The sequence below is a fragment of the Ostrinia furnacalis genome, unplaced genomic scaffold (genome assembly GCF_004193835.3).
Source record: "Ostrinia furnacalis isolate ACB-3 unplaced genomic scaffold, ASM419383v2 OfSCF0067, whole genome shotgun sequence".
Classification (NCBI taxonomy): Eukaryota; Metazoa; Arthropoda; class Insecta; order Lepidoptera; family Crambidae; genus Ostrinia; species Ostrinia furnacalis.
The window spans coordinates 574,581-587,419 of NW_021130306.1; the positions used below are offsets into that span (position 1 = coordinate 574,581).

General features: G+C 36.0%; 3 protein-coding genes across 4 annotated transcripts; 1 reads left to right on the top strand and 2 right to left on the bottom strand.

The window, feature by feature from the left end:
* Window positions 1-3,033: 3,033 nt before the first annotated feature.
* LOC114363247 (uncharacterized protein CG16817) lies at window positions 3,034-3,798 on the bottom strand. Its single transcript, XM_028318957.1, has one exon. The coding sequence runs from the start codon at window positions 3,640-3,642 to the stop codon at window positions 3,130-3,132; it is 513 nt and encodes a 170-aa protein (XP_028174758.1). The 5' UTR covers window positions 3,643-3,798; the 3' UTR covers window positions 3,034-3,129.
* A 1,531-nt stretch (window positions 3,799-5,329) lies between these two features.
* On the bottom strand, window positions 5,330-9,040 carry trus (programmed cell death 2 like trus). Its single transcript, XM_028315064.1, has 9 exons — window positions 8,845-9,040; window positions 8,603-8,769; window positions 8,323-8,520; window positions 8,128-8,240; window positions 7,902-8,026; window positions 7,452-7,605; window positions 6,798-6,951; window positions 6,228-6,327; window positions 5,330-5,867 (listed from the first exon to the last, which is right to left on the bottom strand). Exons 1-9 carry the CDS (start codon window positions 8,956-8,958, stop codon window positions 5,652-5,654), a joined length of 1,341 nt encoding a protein of 446 aa, XP_028170865.1. The 5' UTR covers window positions 8,959-9,040; the 3' UTR covers window positions 5,330-5,651.
* Window positions 9,041-10,069: 1,029 nt separating this feature from the next.
* LOC114360515 (uncharacterized) lies at window positions 10,070-12,712 on the top strand. Of its 2 annotated transcripts, none has more exons than XM_028315350.1 (4): window positions 10,070-10,150; window positions 11,099-11,360; window positions 11,818-12,051; window positions 12,336-12,678. In XM_028315350.1, the coding sequence occupies exons 1-4, from the start codon at window positions 10,133-10,135 to the stop codon at window positions 12,614-12,616; spliced, it is 795 nt and encodes a 264-aa protein (XP_028171151.1). In that variant the 5' UTR covers window positions 10,070-10,132; the 3' UTR covers window positions 12,617-12,678. The 2 variants fall into 2 exon arrangements, with proteins under 2 accessions (XP_028171151.1, XP_028171076.1); XM_028315275.1 differs by lacking the exon at window positions 10,070-10,150 and adding an exon at window positions 10,161-10,652 and having other exon boundaries at window positions 12,336-12,712.
* The last annotated feature ends 127 nt before the right edge of the window (window positions 12,713-12,839 follow it).

Consider the following 12,839-nt stretch of genomic DNA (forward strand, 5'->3'; position numbering starts at 1 on the left):
ATTGTTATACTATGTATGTCTTAGTTATTTTTAGTTTCTATTTACTTTAGTTATTTTTAGGCCTGTATTGACGGTCGGCCGTCCCTCTTTCTTATACTCTCGAAAACGTAACTTTCATAAAATCAATATCGAAAATGTATCTCCAAAACCGATTGTACCTAGGTAGGTACTTTAAACTAATTCTCGAAAACTATCTATCAATAAATCTAAACTTCCAGCACCAAAGTTATTGAAAACTATCGATCTAACTATCAATCGAAAAGTAAGGTTGCAGTTTTTTATTAGTATCACAGAATAATAATAAGTACCTATTAGTATGTACTAACCTATGTACTTGGATTTTTGAGACAAAGGTTTTTCAAGAATTTCAAGAGTTACATGCTAGGTTTTCGAGAGTCAGGTCGGGTTTACAACAGAAGGCAGACAAGAAAGAAGAACGGTCATCTGTGACCCAGACCCGACAGAAACGAGACATACCTCAGTTTTTTTGTCATGTCTTAATTAGTTAAATTATATATTTTTTATATTCGAAATCTATGTATAACACCAAAACATTACCCTTTGTTTATGTTCAGGCGTTATACAAAAACTAATAAATGCCTACTTATTTATCACCAAAATTGGTAAATGTATGTACCTAAATGTCTATTACAGCTGCTATGGAATGTATCTAGGTGACCTGGAGATACAGCCGGATTATACAGGGTGGAAACGATAAGTGATCTCACTCGATTATTTCTAAACTATACAAGATATCGAAAAACCAGTTACTGATTCTGAAAGTGCTTCACGAGCTCTTACAAATGGTACCAAATAATAGGTTACAGATTATGGAAGCTGGTAACATAGAATTTTTGGATTTTGTAACTTCTCGTTTCCACCCTGTATAATCCGGCTGTATCTCCAGGTCAGCTAGATACATTCCATAGCAGCTGTAATAGTCATTTAGATACATACATACATTTACCAATTTTGGTGATAATTTTTGTATAACGCCTGAACAAAAACAAAGGGTAATATTTTGGTGTTATACATATATTTCGAATATAAAAAATATACAGGGTGTTAGATAAATGGGTATATGAGCCGACAATAGCCCATGTTAACATGGGCATATAAATGGTATGGTGAAGTCAGAAATTTGATATCATCATTATAATTTTTTAAATTTTCATACAAAATAAATTTTATTAAATCCGATTTGTATACAAATTAAAATAATTAAAATGAAGATNTTAAGCTTTCTTAAGAAATTCACTTTTGTATTACGTAATGCAACATTAAGCTATGTTATCACCAAGTGTCGCACTTCGGAAATCTTCGGAACATTGTCATTTTGGACTTTAAAATAAAAAAAATAAAAAATTTAAATAAAAAATTAACATAGCTTATATGTTGCATTACGTAATACAAAAGTCAATTTCTTAAGAAAGCTTAAGAATAACGAATAAAATAAAAATAAATGTTGAGCTCCATACAAAAAAAAAGGAAATTGTCAATAACTTATTAAATAATAACTTTATCAAGAAACGTTACATGACATAAAATATTCCTTTTTGGTAAAGGAACACATTGGCGTAGTTATTTTTTACAAAATTAGGCACTTGATTTTTGAGCGACGCTAAGTCTATGAAGCTCTAATATCAGCCCACCGTGCGGCAGTCCCTCTTTTTCCAAGTCTCGAAAAACTTTTTTTTATAAATATTACTCGCCGCTGCGGGCGACGGGTTATGTGAGTCTCTCCCCTCCAGGGGAACGAGCCTACTACCTACTCTAAAATCCACCAGTGTCCTTATAGAACTGATCATAGGGGAGTTGCCGGTGTACCTATGTAGCGCACTGGGCATAGGTTTCGCTATTTAGGTATTATTCGTTTTTTATGACTTTTCTACCAATAAATACTTAAGATGAATTACGGAATATATTACGCTACCCACCTACTCTTATCTGATGATGGCTAGCATTGATAGTGTACACTGTACCTACACGTGTTGTTTGGCGGTTATGGGATGCGTGTAGGTAATTATTATAAACAAAAACTCAGTTTAACTTTAGCAAGAGTTACCTTCATTGTTAAGGGAAATTCCCCGTCTATAAACTAACGCGCGATTTTCAAAAACATTGAATGTGATACCGTAATAATCAATAATCGTTGTAGGTATTCTTATAGCAGTGGCACTGGCAGGTCCCCTCCTAGCGTCACTCTATAGAAAGTTGGTTCGATGTGGTGCGATCGAAACAATGTCATGACACCATAATAACTCGTAAATCTAACCTAACTTAATCGATGATTCGATGGACTTTAACTGAACGCAATAAAGTCATTTTTCATGAATTGTTACTGGTTCCAAATTACCCAATGCTATTTAAATGTCTGCAAGGGTTATCACTAGCTTTTGAGTAAGTATGGTAAGTATTTATAGTTTATATAGCACAGGGTAGCACAATATTTTCGATACTACTATCGCATGCGATAGTAGAATTCCTAAATTATTATTTTTAGCGTGGCCCACTGTTGACGATGTAACTATCAAGATAATGAACTACCTAATTACCAACCAACAGTAACTCTAACTACCTACCATAATCTGTTTGTTAGTTGGTGCAGACTAATATCCATTCTTGGATTTTAGGTGATATTGATGGAAATGAAATTGATGCAAAGCAAATTAATATCTCAAAAATAATGAAATCTTAAGGTAGATTTATGACATTTTAGTAAGTACTCATATTTGAAGAATTAGTACATGAATAAAAATAAAAGTTGCCACAAGAATTTCTTAATAATGATACCAAATATGGTAAAAAATACTATGCCGGCTGCTCTTTTGGATTTACAATAATAATCAATGTAGTGCTATAAAGAGTATTATTATTTTTCAAGATAATAATTATATTGATTTAAATGCAAAACTTATTTTTTACGAACTTGTTTTCGGATAACCTATTCATTCAGTACAAATTCCTAGCCTGAGGTTCTAATAATGAAAGTTATTGAGAAAATGGGAAAACTAGGGAAGTATTAAAAGACAATTAATTTTTAGGGTGATTTTATTATAACTGTAAAAACCTTAATATACAATAATGTACTGTCAGAGTTTAAATATAAGCGTTATTACTACAAGAGGCTCATTCTAGATCTGGTAGGTTTTCATCATCTGAATCACTTTCCAAGTCGTCGAAGGAGGGTTTCTCTGCCTTATCACCGGCTGCACCACCTGGGCCGCCGCCCCCCATTGAACGCAGCATTTCTTCTATGTCATAAGTATCATTACCACCACCACTTTCTTCTTCATCATCTTCGTCTCTCCACTTGTTGAAGTCGATCTTGAGATAATGCGGCTTTTTCTTATCTTTTGTTAGTGAAGGCCAGTAAGGAGCGTCTTTCTTTTCTTTACGTAGCACCATTTCTATACACCTTCCTTTATTAATGAATCCACTATTTTCAGGTATCACAGCATCGTACAATGGTATTGTCACCTCTAAAACTTTATTGTCTTGAGAGTTGATACCTTTAAAATGAACTGAATCCTTTTCTATTTTAATATTCGGCTCTTTAGATTCGACGCTAAACGTGAGGAAGACGTCCTCCTTCCGCTGGGCCCATAAAACTGGAGGTGGGATTGGAGATTCGCCCGACATGCTAATTATGTACAAAAATGACTATAGGTTAAAACTAGCACGTTAAATAATTGATCAAACGTGAACTTATCACATAAAATCACACAAGAATCGTGACAATTGATATTCTACTCTTCGACTCGCCGATTCATTTATGGAAACTCAATGTTGCCATGGTTTGTTTTAAATTTATTCTAGAAAATTCTAAATTGTTCATGCGATGTCATAATAGGGTGACCAATCTTAATTTTTTTTTGCAGACGATGATTAATATCTTAATAAAAGACTGACATGATTTAAATAAATTATTTAGAAAAGACAACTAGGATAATTATTTTTATTGTAATATAAGTTAAAGTAATTTATTAAGAAAGGCTCATTTATTTCTTCCAATTTTGTGTTTCAATAAGCACATAGAGCACACTAGCGTTAAACGTAATAAAACCATTAATGATTAATTTATTAAATTCAGTATGCCTGTATCGAGTCTATTTCAATGTATGGTGTAAAATATAATCTAAATCTACTACTCTTTTTTAATATTTTAGTAGTGGCAACACAGATTTCAAAACCGGAAACAATGCTCTCTCGTGAACGTGCGTTCCATTTATCAAATTTTTGTAAAATGTTCGCAAAATATTTTTTTTTGTTTGATTTCAGTGCAAAAAGCCAGTTGTTTCCACAGAAATTCGATACGATATAAATATGAAGTAATAAAATTACATCATACCTATATTCTTATTGATTTGCAGGGTTGTTACTTTAGTCTAGGGGACCATAGAGTAAAGCCGCCCGTAGGTTTACTGGCAGATAATGCCATAAAGATTGAACAAATAACTTAGTGCAGGTGACAGGCATATTTTTCAGTAAAATAACAGTTAAATTATGGATTTTATTGCTATCAAAAAATCTAATTACATGGGTTAGATCAGAAAGTCTAAAGTAGTAATGGATGGATAAGAATTTAGAAGTAATTACTACACCATTACAATTATACACCTTAATCTAACTCTAACTAGCAGCTTTTATTGGACTTGTGCTGAAATAAAAAGTTCTATACATATACTCGTAAATGCTATGTAATAAATATCTCAATAAAGATGAATTGTATTCAGGAAGCCACAATAATGGAAATAACTTATTAATAATCACAAGATTACATCCTAACGAAAGTAAGATCACAGACGCACGTTTACACTTAAATGTAATGTTTAAAATCTTAATTTTTAAAAGACTGGCTGACTGATTTTACATAATAAAAACAAAGAATATAATAAGTAGTTAAATGACTAAAACTATACAGTAAGTACATGGCGACTACACCAATTTTATTTGCAATTGCATTTTGTCATTAAAAGGTATTATTATTATAATATGAATACATCGATGTCGATTAAAACACTGACCCTAAGTTTTACACTACAAGATTGTCAGGTTCAGTTGACGGAGAATTGACATCTAAGATACCTACTTTATTTAAAGTTGTTTAGTTACACCAAATGGAAAACTTCAGAAAGTCCCAAAGGGAAATGGGCAGAGCAGACTGGAGCTCTAGGGAGCTTTAGATTCTACTTACACAATAATCGCCTACATTCTTTTAGGCTGAGTTGCACCACCTAACTTTGACGTTAACCAGTGTGTTTTGTATGGAGTTTGACAGATTTTTGACGTTTGATAAAGTTAAGTAAGATGATGCAACGCAGCCTTACTATCGTTTAATTTTGTTTTGAACAGGAATTAGTGAACAAATAACAATTTAATATCAGCTATTCATTTGTTTCCTTTTAATCGAATTTAAAATTCGAACCACCTTTTTAAACACGTGGTTGCCAGCAACTGACTGAGTGGACAAGATAGTATGAGGACTGAGAGGAAGTGTAGGTAAGTTGGCACAGAGGAGCCCAGCGCTGATACAACGTACGTCACTATCGCTAGTGTTTTGTTTTCGAACAGGAATCTCTCATTCTGAAACTATTCCATCCGTTATTAATTTATTTCCTGACAAGTGGGATTTAAAATTCGAACACCAATTAAACGACTTCCGGTTGGAACACAACGGCCTCTTGCACGAGTGTATCTCGGGGTTGCCAGCAGCTGAGCGGGCATGTGAGTATTAAAACTGAGAGGAAGTGCAGGTGAGACGGCGCGGGGAATGCTCCGGCCAGACGCAGCGAATGTGCCAGAGTTGGCACCAGTTGGAGCTCGCAGACGCGCGCGCGGCCGCAGCGGGGGCAGGTGCCGCCAACCTTTAAAGAATACAACAAGAATTAAAGACGCGTAGACCCAAACAAGCAGAGCTTGATGCGCTATTCATACAATAAATATAAATAAAATATTTTAATTACATGAAAATATAATAAAGATGCAAGTAAATAAATGAAAGTCAGTGAGTAAGAAGGTAAAATTCCAAACTTAATTTATGTACTATCGGCAACAGTGTTAACTGCCCATTGCCGGCCATGTCTCGTACTATCGCACAGAATCACCTTTTGATGAGAGCGAGAGCAAAAACGGAAATGGATAGTTAACACTGTGGCCGTACCTGTGAGAAAATGTCAGTATTTCAAGATAATAATTAGTTTTTTAAAATGATTTTTTAAATCAACCTGAGCGAGTCCAGTGGCCGCCGCGGCCGCACCTCCTTCAGGCGTGTTGGCGGCACTCGGCAGAGGCGCGCCAAGCAATGGTGGCACTTCGCGGGAATACCTATGGGAAATACACCATTTATCCACTTAACTAGATAATCATTGCAGTAGTATCTAGGTGAATGTAAGAGACAGTCTGTTGAAAATATCAGCATCTTAGTTTTAGAGTATGCGCACACCGTTGATTTTTCATCGGCCGATAGTTTAGTCGGGCAGTTGATCAGTATGGGCATGTATGGGAGTGCGCACACTACGCCGATTCGATTTGGCCGATACTTCATACAAATTAAAATCGGGCACAACTATCGGCCAACTAAAAATCAACGGTGTGCGCCTACTCTTAGACTCTTAGTCATTGCAGAAAAAGAAAGTAAAAAAAAATCTAATGAGGTATATCTTACAGTCAGGTTAAATTGGGGTTCAAGTTCACCCAACAATGATTTCAGTTTTTCTCTGGAGGTGAAAATTCCTGCTTTTATTTGAGGGAAAAATGGCCATTATGCAGTTTAGCAATACAATACTAATAATTACCTCAATATTTGTCCAGGATTATCCTGCAAGCGGGTTATAAACGCGTGGAAGAGTCTATCACCATGGAGGGGCGTGGCCTCTTCGTACTGTTCGTCCTCCGACCCGCCCACTGCCCCTCCCACTCTATCGCCGGCGGCGCATGCTTCTATTTCTTCTAGAAAACAAATAATTTCTGTTTTGATTTCTACAAAAATAATCATACTGACCAACCAAGTGAAAGCAGCAGTGGGAGACGGCTTATGTGACTGCACCAGACAGTCTGCCAATAGAGAGAGATGGAGGGAGATCGTGCGGAGAGTTGTATCCGCCTCTACAACCGATGTGAACAACGCCTCAACGTGACCACGACCGCTCTGCCAAGAGTGTAACGAATAAGAAGAATCATACTGACAGAATACTAGACTTTATCTTCAAGTTCTCTAGGAAAAGTATTTTGAAGTTAAAACTTGCATGACAGTAGGCAGAAATTATTACAGCAATCAGTAACAAAGGGTTTTACCATTAAAAAGAAGAAGGAAAGAAGGGACATTAATATATGGCTGGTAAAATAAAGTTTTTATTCTGTATCCAAATACTAAGCAAAATTTTTCTTAGGGCCATACATTGACTATGTTGTATTGCTGCTGTTAGTGTTCCAAATAATGATTTCCTTACCATTTTCTCTTTGATATTTGTTAAGAAGTTCCGTCACTTTGTCTTCATAGTTGTGTGGTTTTCTCCATTCCTCTTCAACATAAATATACTTTGGCACAAATTGTAAAGGTCCTAGCATTAGTCGACTTCGTAAGTCGGGTGGCAATTCAGCTGTCTGAAACAAAAATAATATTAAAATCTTTATTGGCAACAAAAACACTTACATGCACAAACATTGTTGCGTTAGCAAGTGCATTAGTCAAGGACTGTGTCGCAGTTGCTAGCGCCCACCTCATACAGGCTGACATTGCAGACTTAAAAGTATTTTTGTTTAAATTTTATATTCTGTAATTAATATTCATATCAAAAGACAGGTTACATACAAAATTTATTTACTAATTTCAGGTAGGTTTTCACCATTTAGCTTGTATGAAGTACATAATATTATTATGATTTGTATCATACACATACTTGGTGAAGTAAGGTCTCCATATCACTAGTAGGTGCCAAAGGTGTGTCCACCGTCACCAGCCCTGGTTCATCCCCGCCTTCCAACTCTGCCGCTGCTACTGGAGCACCAATAGCCCCAATGGCTCCTAAAATAAGATTCATAATTAAATAAAGAATTACAAGGTGATCAATAAAAATAAATATTGGCAAAATCTATTTTAGAATAAGGGATTGAGATTAAATTTACCTTGCACTGGAGACATGTTAGCATTGTGAGCATCAAATACTTGCAAGTTTCCGAGTGCTTGTTCCACAGTCTCCAATTCTATGGAATTGCTTTCTTCGTCTTCATCTGAATTTCTGTAGATCAAATAGTAAAGATTAAGCAATTTATTGTTACATTTTATTAATGAGCCAGCTAAAGTTCATATAATATACTGACCTTTGCATAGCATTGTTAGGACTAGGGGCGTTGTCAACATTCATTACATTTCCGTTAGCGCTATCTCCGTTATCATTTTCATCCCACTCATCAGCACCGTTGCACCAAGTAAGGTTACTCTCAGATTTTGGCATAGCAACTATAGTACTTGGCTGACTCGTTGCACTATCTAGAATTTGACTTCGGAGGCATAGCCAGCTGTAAAAAGGTTTTAATTAATTTGCTGCAATGTTTTTAAAAATGTTAGATTATCAAATTGGTTAAGATAATATAAAATTACCTCTCAGATTGCGTCCAACAGTTTGGATTGATACACGCGAAAACATACAAAGTGCGATGATAGGTTGAATTTTCAAGAGGAGCATAGCATTGCACAACGAGCAGCCTATGTAGCCCGCAGAGGGGACACTTCGAAGAGAATTGCACATTTTCCAAGGGAGGCCAATCCTACAAAAGAAACAGATCAAAAACATGTGGTCGTCTAGCATTGTCTTATGAAAAACTTTGCAGTTTATCACTCACAGGCAATCCCCCAATTTTATTCACTGTGTAAGATAATAGCGTCTGAAACTTTTCTCCGATGGGTTCGTCTTCGTATCCCAAATACACTTTGCCTTGCTGTTTTGCCATTGTCATTCAAAATTAAAGTAAAATATTTATTTTTGGAAATTAATCGATGAACAAAAATTGAAAGATGTGCAGCAAACTTTGACATTCTTTTTTTTTTAGTTTTGGAACTTTGAATATTGGGCATAGTTACAAAAATAAAAGTAAAAAAAACACCAATTTGTACATTTTCTCAACGCAAAAAAAAATCTAATAAACAGGAAGGGAGTAATTAAGTACATACTTAACTACTAAATACAAAACATCATTTTTATACAATTAAATGCGTAGAATGGAAATGTGTCACAGATCGCCATTCCGGAAACGGAACAAATGTTGATTGTGGCGCGCAATGAATGGTGGCGGCGCGGCTAGTGGTAAATAATAAATTATCGAAAAAGGTGGTTACAAACAATCCTATTTTCAAGGCTAACTGCATGAATGTACCTATCTATATGTGCAATAAATAAAATTAAACAACATCCTAACATTTTAATAAACGTAATTTTAAACCTTAAAAGTTTTTAATGATTTTGTACTTTTAAGGTAATCTAAGTAGGCGAATAATAAATGACGGCCTCTGCTGCTATTGATTGACCTTGTCTTTTTAAATTTTACTTTAATTTGATACAACCATTGCGAAATTCTTTGTCGAATATCCAAGTTACGTCGTGTCGGCTATATGACTGATGCACTATAAAAGGATTTAGTTAACTACCTATTTAGTTTCGAAAGATGAATATACTTGGAAGTGCTATAAACTTACACAATTTTAACAGCGAAATGGGTAGCAAGAAATTAAAAATGTTCGTTTTTTTTTGTGTGACTTAATACACAGACCTCGTTATCTATTGATACGATTACGTAGTTCCGATTCTCACGGAATTATAGTATTAAATCTTAAAAACCCCGACTAACTTATTTTTTTAAACAATCTGGAGCTATTTAGTGTTATCTCTAAGTATACGTACATTTTTAATGAGGTTCATTCATTCCCACGTTTTCAGAATGTTTGGTGCAGTGAGATAGGTTTTGTAATGAATACAAGTACTTACTTAATACCTAATGTTGTTAGCGTTATCAGTAGGTACCTACACGGGGAGTTTTATAAATAGGTAGGTAGTCGTTTGTATTATGCAGGTATAGGTACGTGTGACTACCAGTACGAGAATTTAGTGCCTACTAGGTATTTAACTCCTGGGAAATGTTTTCAGTAGACAAGGTAGGAAGTTTTATTAGCAGATAGTAAGTAGGAATCAAATGCGTTTTGTTGACCTGAATAACTTCAGATAAAAAACATTTTTGTTGCTGCAACAAAAGCATTAATGGGCTTAGTCATTAACCAGTAGGTGTCCTAAAAACTTAACGATAAATAAATTAATTGCGTCTGGTCTACAGCCATAAATTCATTGTCATCCATGTTGAGACACGCAGGTCGCCGGCTTATTAAGTCGACCTCTTTCAAATGCATCTTTGGTTCGATTTCGTTAGGTTTTTGACCAAAGATCAGATTATACTTATAAAGACAGGTCGTTGCCCAAGTTATACCTCCATAATTTCACCTGTGCGTGGGAGACGCGAGTTGTGGTAACAAAAGTTTCGGGTCGCGCTATCAGACCTCGGCAGGACACCGCGTTAGTATCATCGACATTGTGTTTAGTTTTGATTGGGATTTTTTAAACATGGAACAGTTAAGAGCGAGTTTTCTAGTCAAAATTGCATTGGTAAGTTTATACCTTATTTGCATTGACGAAAATAAATTGTGGACTAAATTAATCAATTAAATAATAAATAAATTAATCAGTCAATCATAAATAAACTTTTATAAGCTACAAATAAGCTTTCCGCCCGCGGCTTCGCGCGCGTGGACTACATTATGTACATATTTTACGGAACCCTATTTTTTCCAAAATAAAATTTTGCCTATGTTATTCGTGGATAATGTAGCTTTCGAATGCTGAAAGAATTTTTAAAAACGGTCCAGTAGTTTTAGAGCCTATTCATTACAACCAAACAAACAAAGTTTTCCTCTTTATAATATTAGTGTAGATCAATAAAATTATTGGGTAGGTATGGTTTTGTTCTATTTTTTTTGGTATCTAATAAAGGCCCAATTATCTTTAATCACTCTGTAAGCTAAGTTATTATTTTAGTAATTTTACACTTACAGGTCTTCTTTTTAGCAGTACCACTAAATTCAGTCACAGTAAGCCCGGACCTGTGCCCCACGAACAAAATAGCTCCCCATCGGAGGATCGTAAGCTGGGGGCCACCGAGTGGACGGACTTTCGCCGCGTATTATGACCTCCTGGCGCCTCGCCCTCCAAACTATTCTCTTCAGGATCAAGCGTCGCTGCAAGAAGACCCTCAGCCGGACCAGCCAGATGACTGCGGAGAAATCGAGGACTACGACGAAAATGATCTTAGCTCTCGTAAGTTTATATTAACCATGCTTGCATTGGGTTCGGTGGAAATTTGCGGCAGTAATTTGAATATCACTCGACTAAAGGATTATTTATTAGGTACCTATACACCATAAAAATAAATACTTACCTCAATTTTCCACGAAGCTATGTCAGGGAAATCACATCAATTTTTGATGCGTGTTTTCTAGATCAAGAAGATCAAGATAATGTTCAACTCCCGGTTGGCTCACACTAGTCTTCAAAAACTCGTCCTATTGATAGGCACTACATGTATTGTTATGACGTGATGCCGCAACAAATGACACACTTATATAATATCAAAGCATTTGTAAAGACTGATCGTTATTGTAAACTGTACCATGAAAATAAACTGCACGTACGTACGACGTACGTGCCTAGGTGCGTTAAAACTTTTACAAACCATTGTTACCTTTAAGCCGCATTGTTAAAAATCTTTTTTCAGTAACACCTCAAAGGACCCGTGGCAGTCGTGAGGATAAGCGTTGGTTTTTCGGGTTGTTCGACAATCGGCCGCCTCAGCAGTTGCCAGCGTATCGGCCCCCCACGACTACGAATAGACCCCAAAATAACCCTCAGAATGGGGGTCGACCCCCGGGTCTTCTAAGACCTCCTTATGCGTCAGGAGGTCTGCTGAGCAATAATTACTACAAGCCGCCATATCATCAAGTGCCATCAGGTTTGTAAATCCACATTTAGTAATTTTAATCGCTTTATTACTTTATTAAAAGGTTTTGTTCCATGCACCTATAGTAGTAGCACAGATAACTTAAAACTAGGTAGTAGTAAGTGCTGGTACTGGTGTAGCACTAAATGGGCTGCATCAGAAAGTTTGTAATGGTCTCCAATTCATAACACTTTTATTAAATGTAAACACACTCATGAAAAAGGCATAACCCACATTACAGAGAAAGTTGTAAGTCTTGATTGTTACCCGTGCTAACCAAAACAACTTTCTTCTAGATCATTTGAAACCTGTGCACGAGTATTCGGATAATTCGGAAGTTCAACAGACTTATCGCCCTGACGTCGTGGGAGGTCCTCTTATGCATATAGTAGGCCTGACTAGACCTACCGTCCCCACACCTAATGACGCCATAAGACGGCGACAAGAATATCTTGACAGTTTGCGCCGACAATCTACGCCGCCGACTTTTCAAACAGTAACGCGACGCCCAAGGCCTAGGAAATTAACTAATGACAGCACTGTAATTGGATCCTTTATAGACTTGTTTTTCAAATGAAACATACACAATAAACCTATGTTTTATTTTTTTATATTATAGTACCTAAGTATTACTCATGTTCTTCGTACGCAAGGACTGACCTTTTGTTTCCATAACAATCGAGTAATCCGCACGTAACCTTCGCGATGAAGAAAATACCAAGTCGTAACCTTAAGTGCAGACTGGTATTGTCATTCAGTGAAAGTCCTTTACGCGAGTAGGTGTGTGCATGCACATTTCA

What these genes read in the sequence shown, in the direction of transcription:
- LOC114363247 (XM_028318957.1), bottom strand. Translation starts at nt 3,642, where the DNA reads ATGTCGGGCGAATCTCCAATCCCACCTCCAGTTTTATGGGCCCAGCGG.
- trus (XM_028315064.1), bottom strand. Translation starts at nt 8,958, where the DNA reads ATGACAATGGCAAAACAGCAAGGCAAAGTGTATTTGGGATACGAAGAC. An exon ending in CAAATATCAAAGAGAAAATG is followed by an intron (nt 6,952 to 7,451) that starts GTAAGGAAATCA and finishes TTTGTTTTCTAG; the next exon opens with AAGAAATAGAAGCATGCGCC. An exon ending in AATCCTGGACAAATATTGAG is followed by an intron (nt 6,328 to 6,797) that starts GTAATTATTAGT and finishes TATTTCCCATAG; the next exon opens with GTATTCCCGCGAAGTGCCAC.
- LOC114360515 (XM_028315275.1), top strand. Translation starts at nt 10,611, where the DNA reads ATGGAACAGTTAAGAGCGAGTTTTCTAGTCAAAATTGCATTG. An exon ending in TTCTAGTCAAAATTGCATTG is followed by an intron (nt 10,653 to 11,098) that starts GTAAGTTTATAC and finishes TTACACTTACAG; the next exon opens with GTCTTCTTTTTAGCAGTACC. An exon ending in CGAAAATGATCTTAGCTCTC is followed by an intron (nt 11,361 to 11,817) that starts GTAAGTTTATAT and finishes ATCTTTTTTCAG; the next exon opens with TAACACCTCAAAGGACCCGT.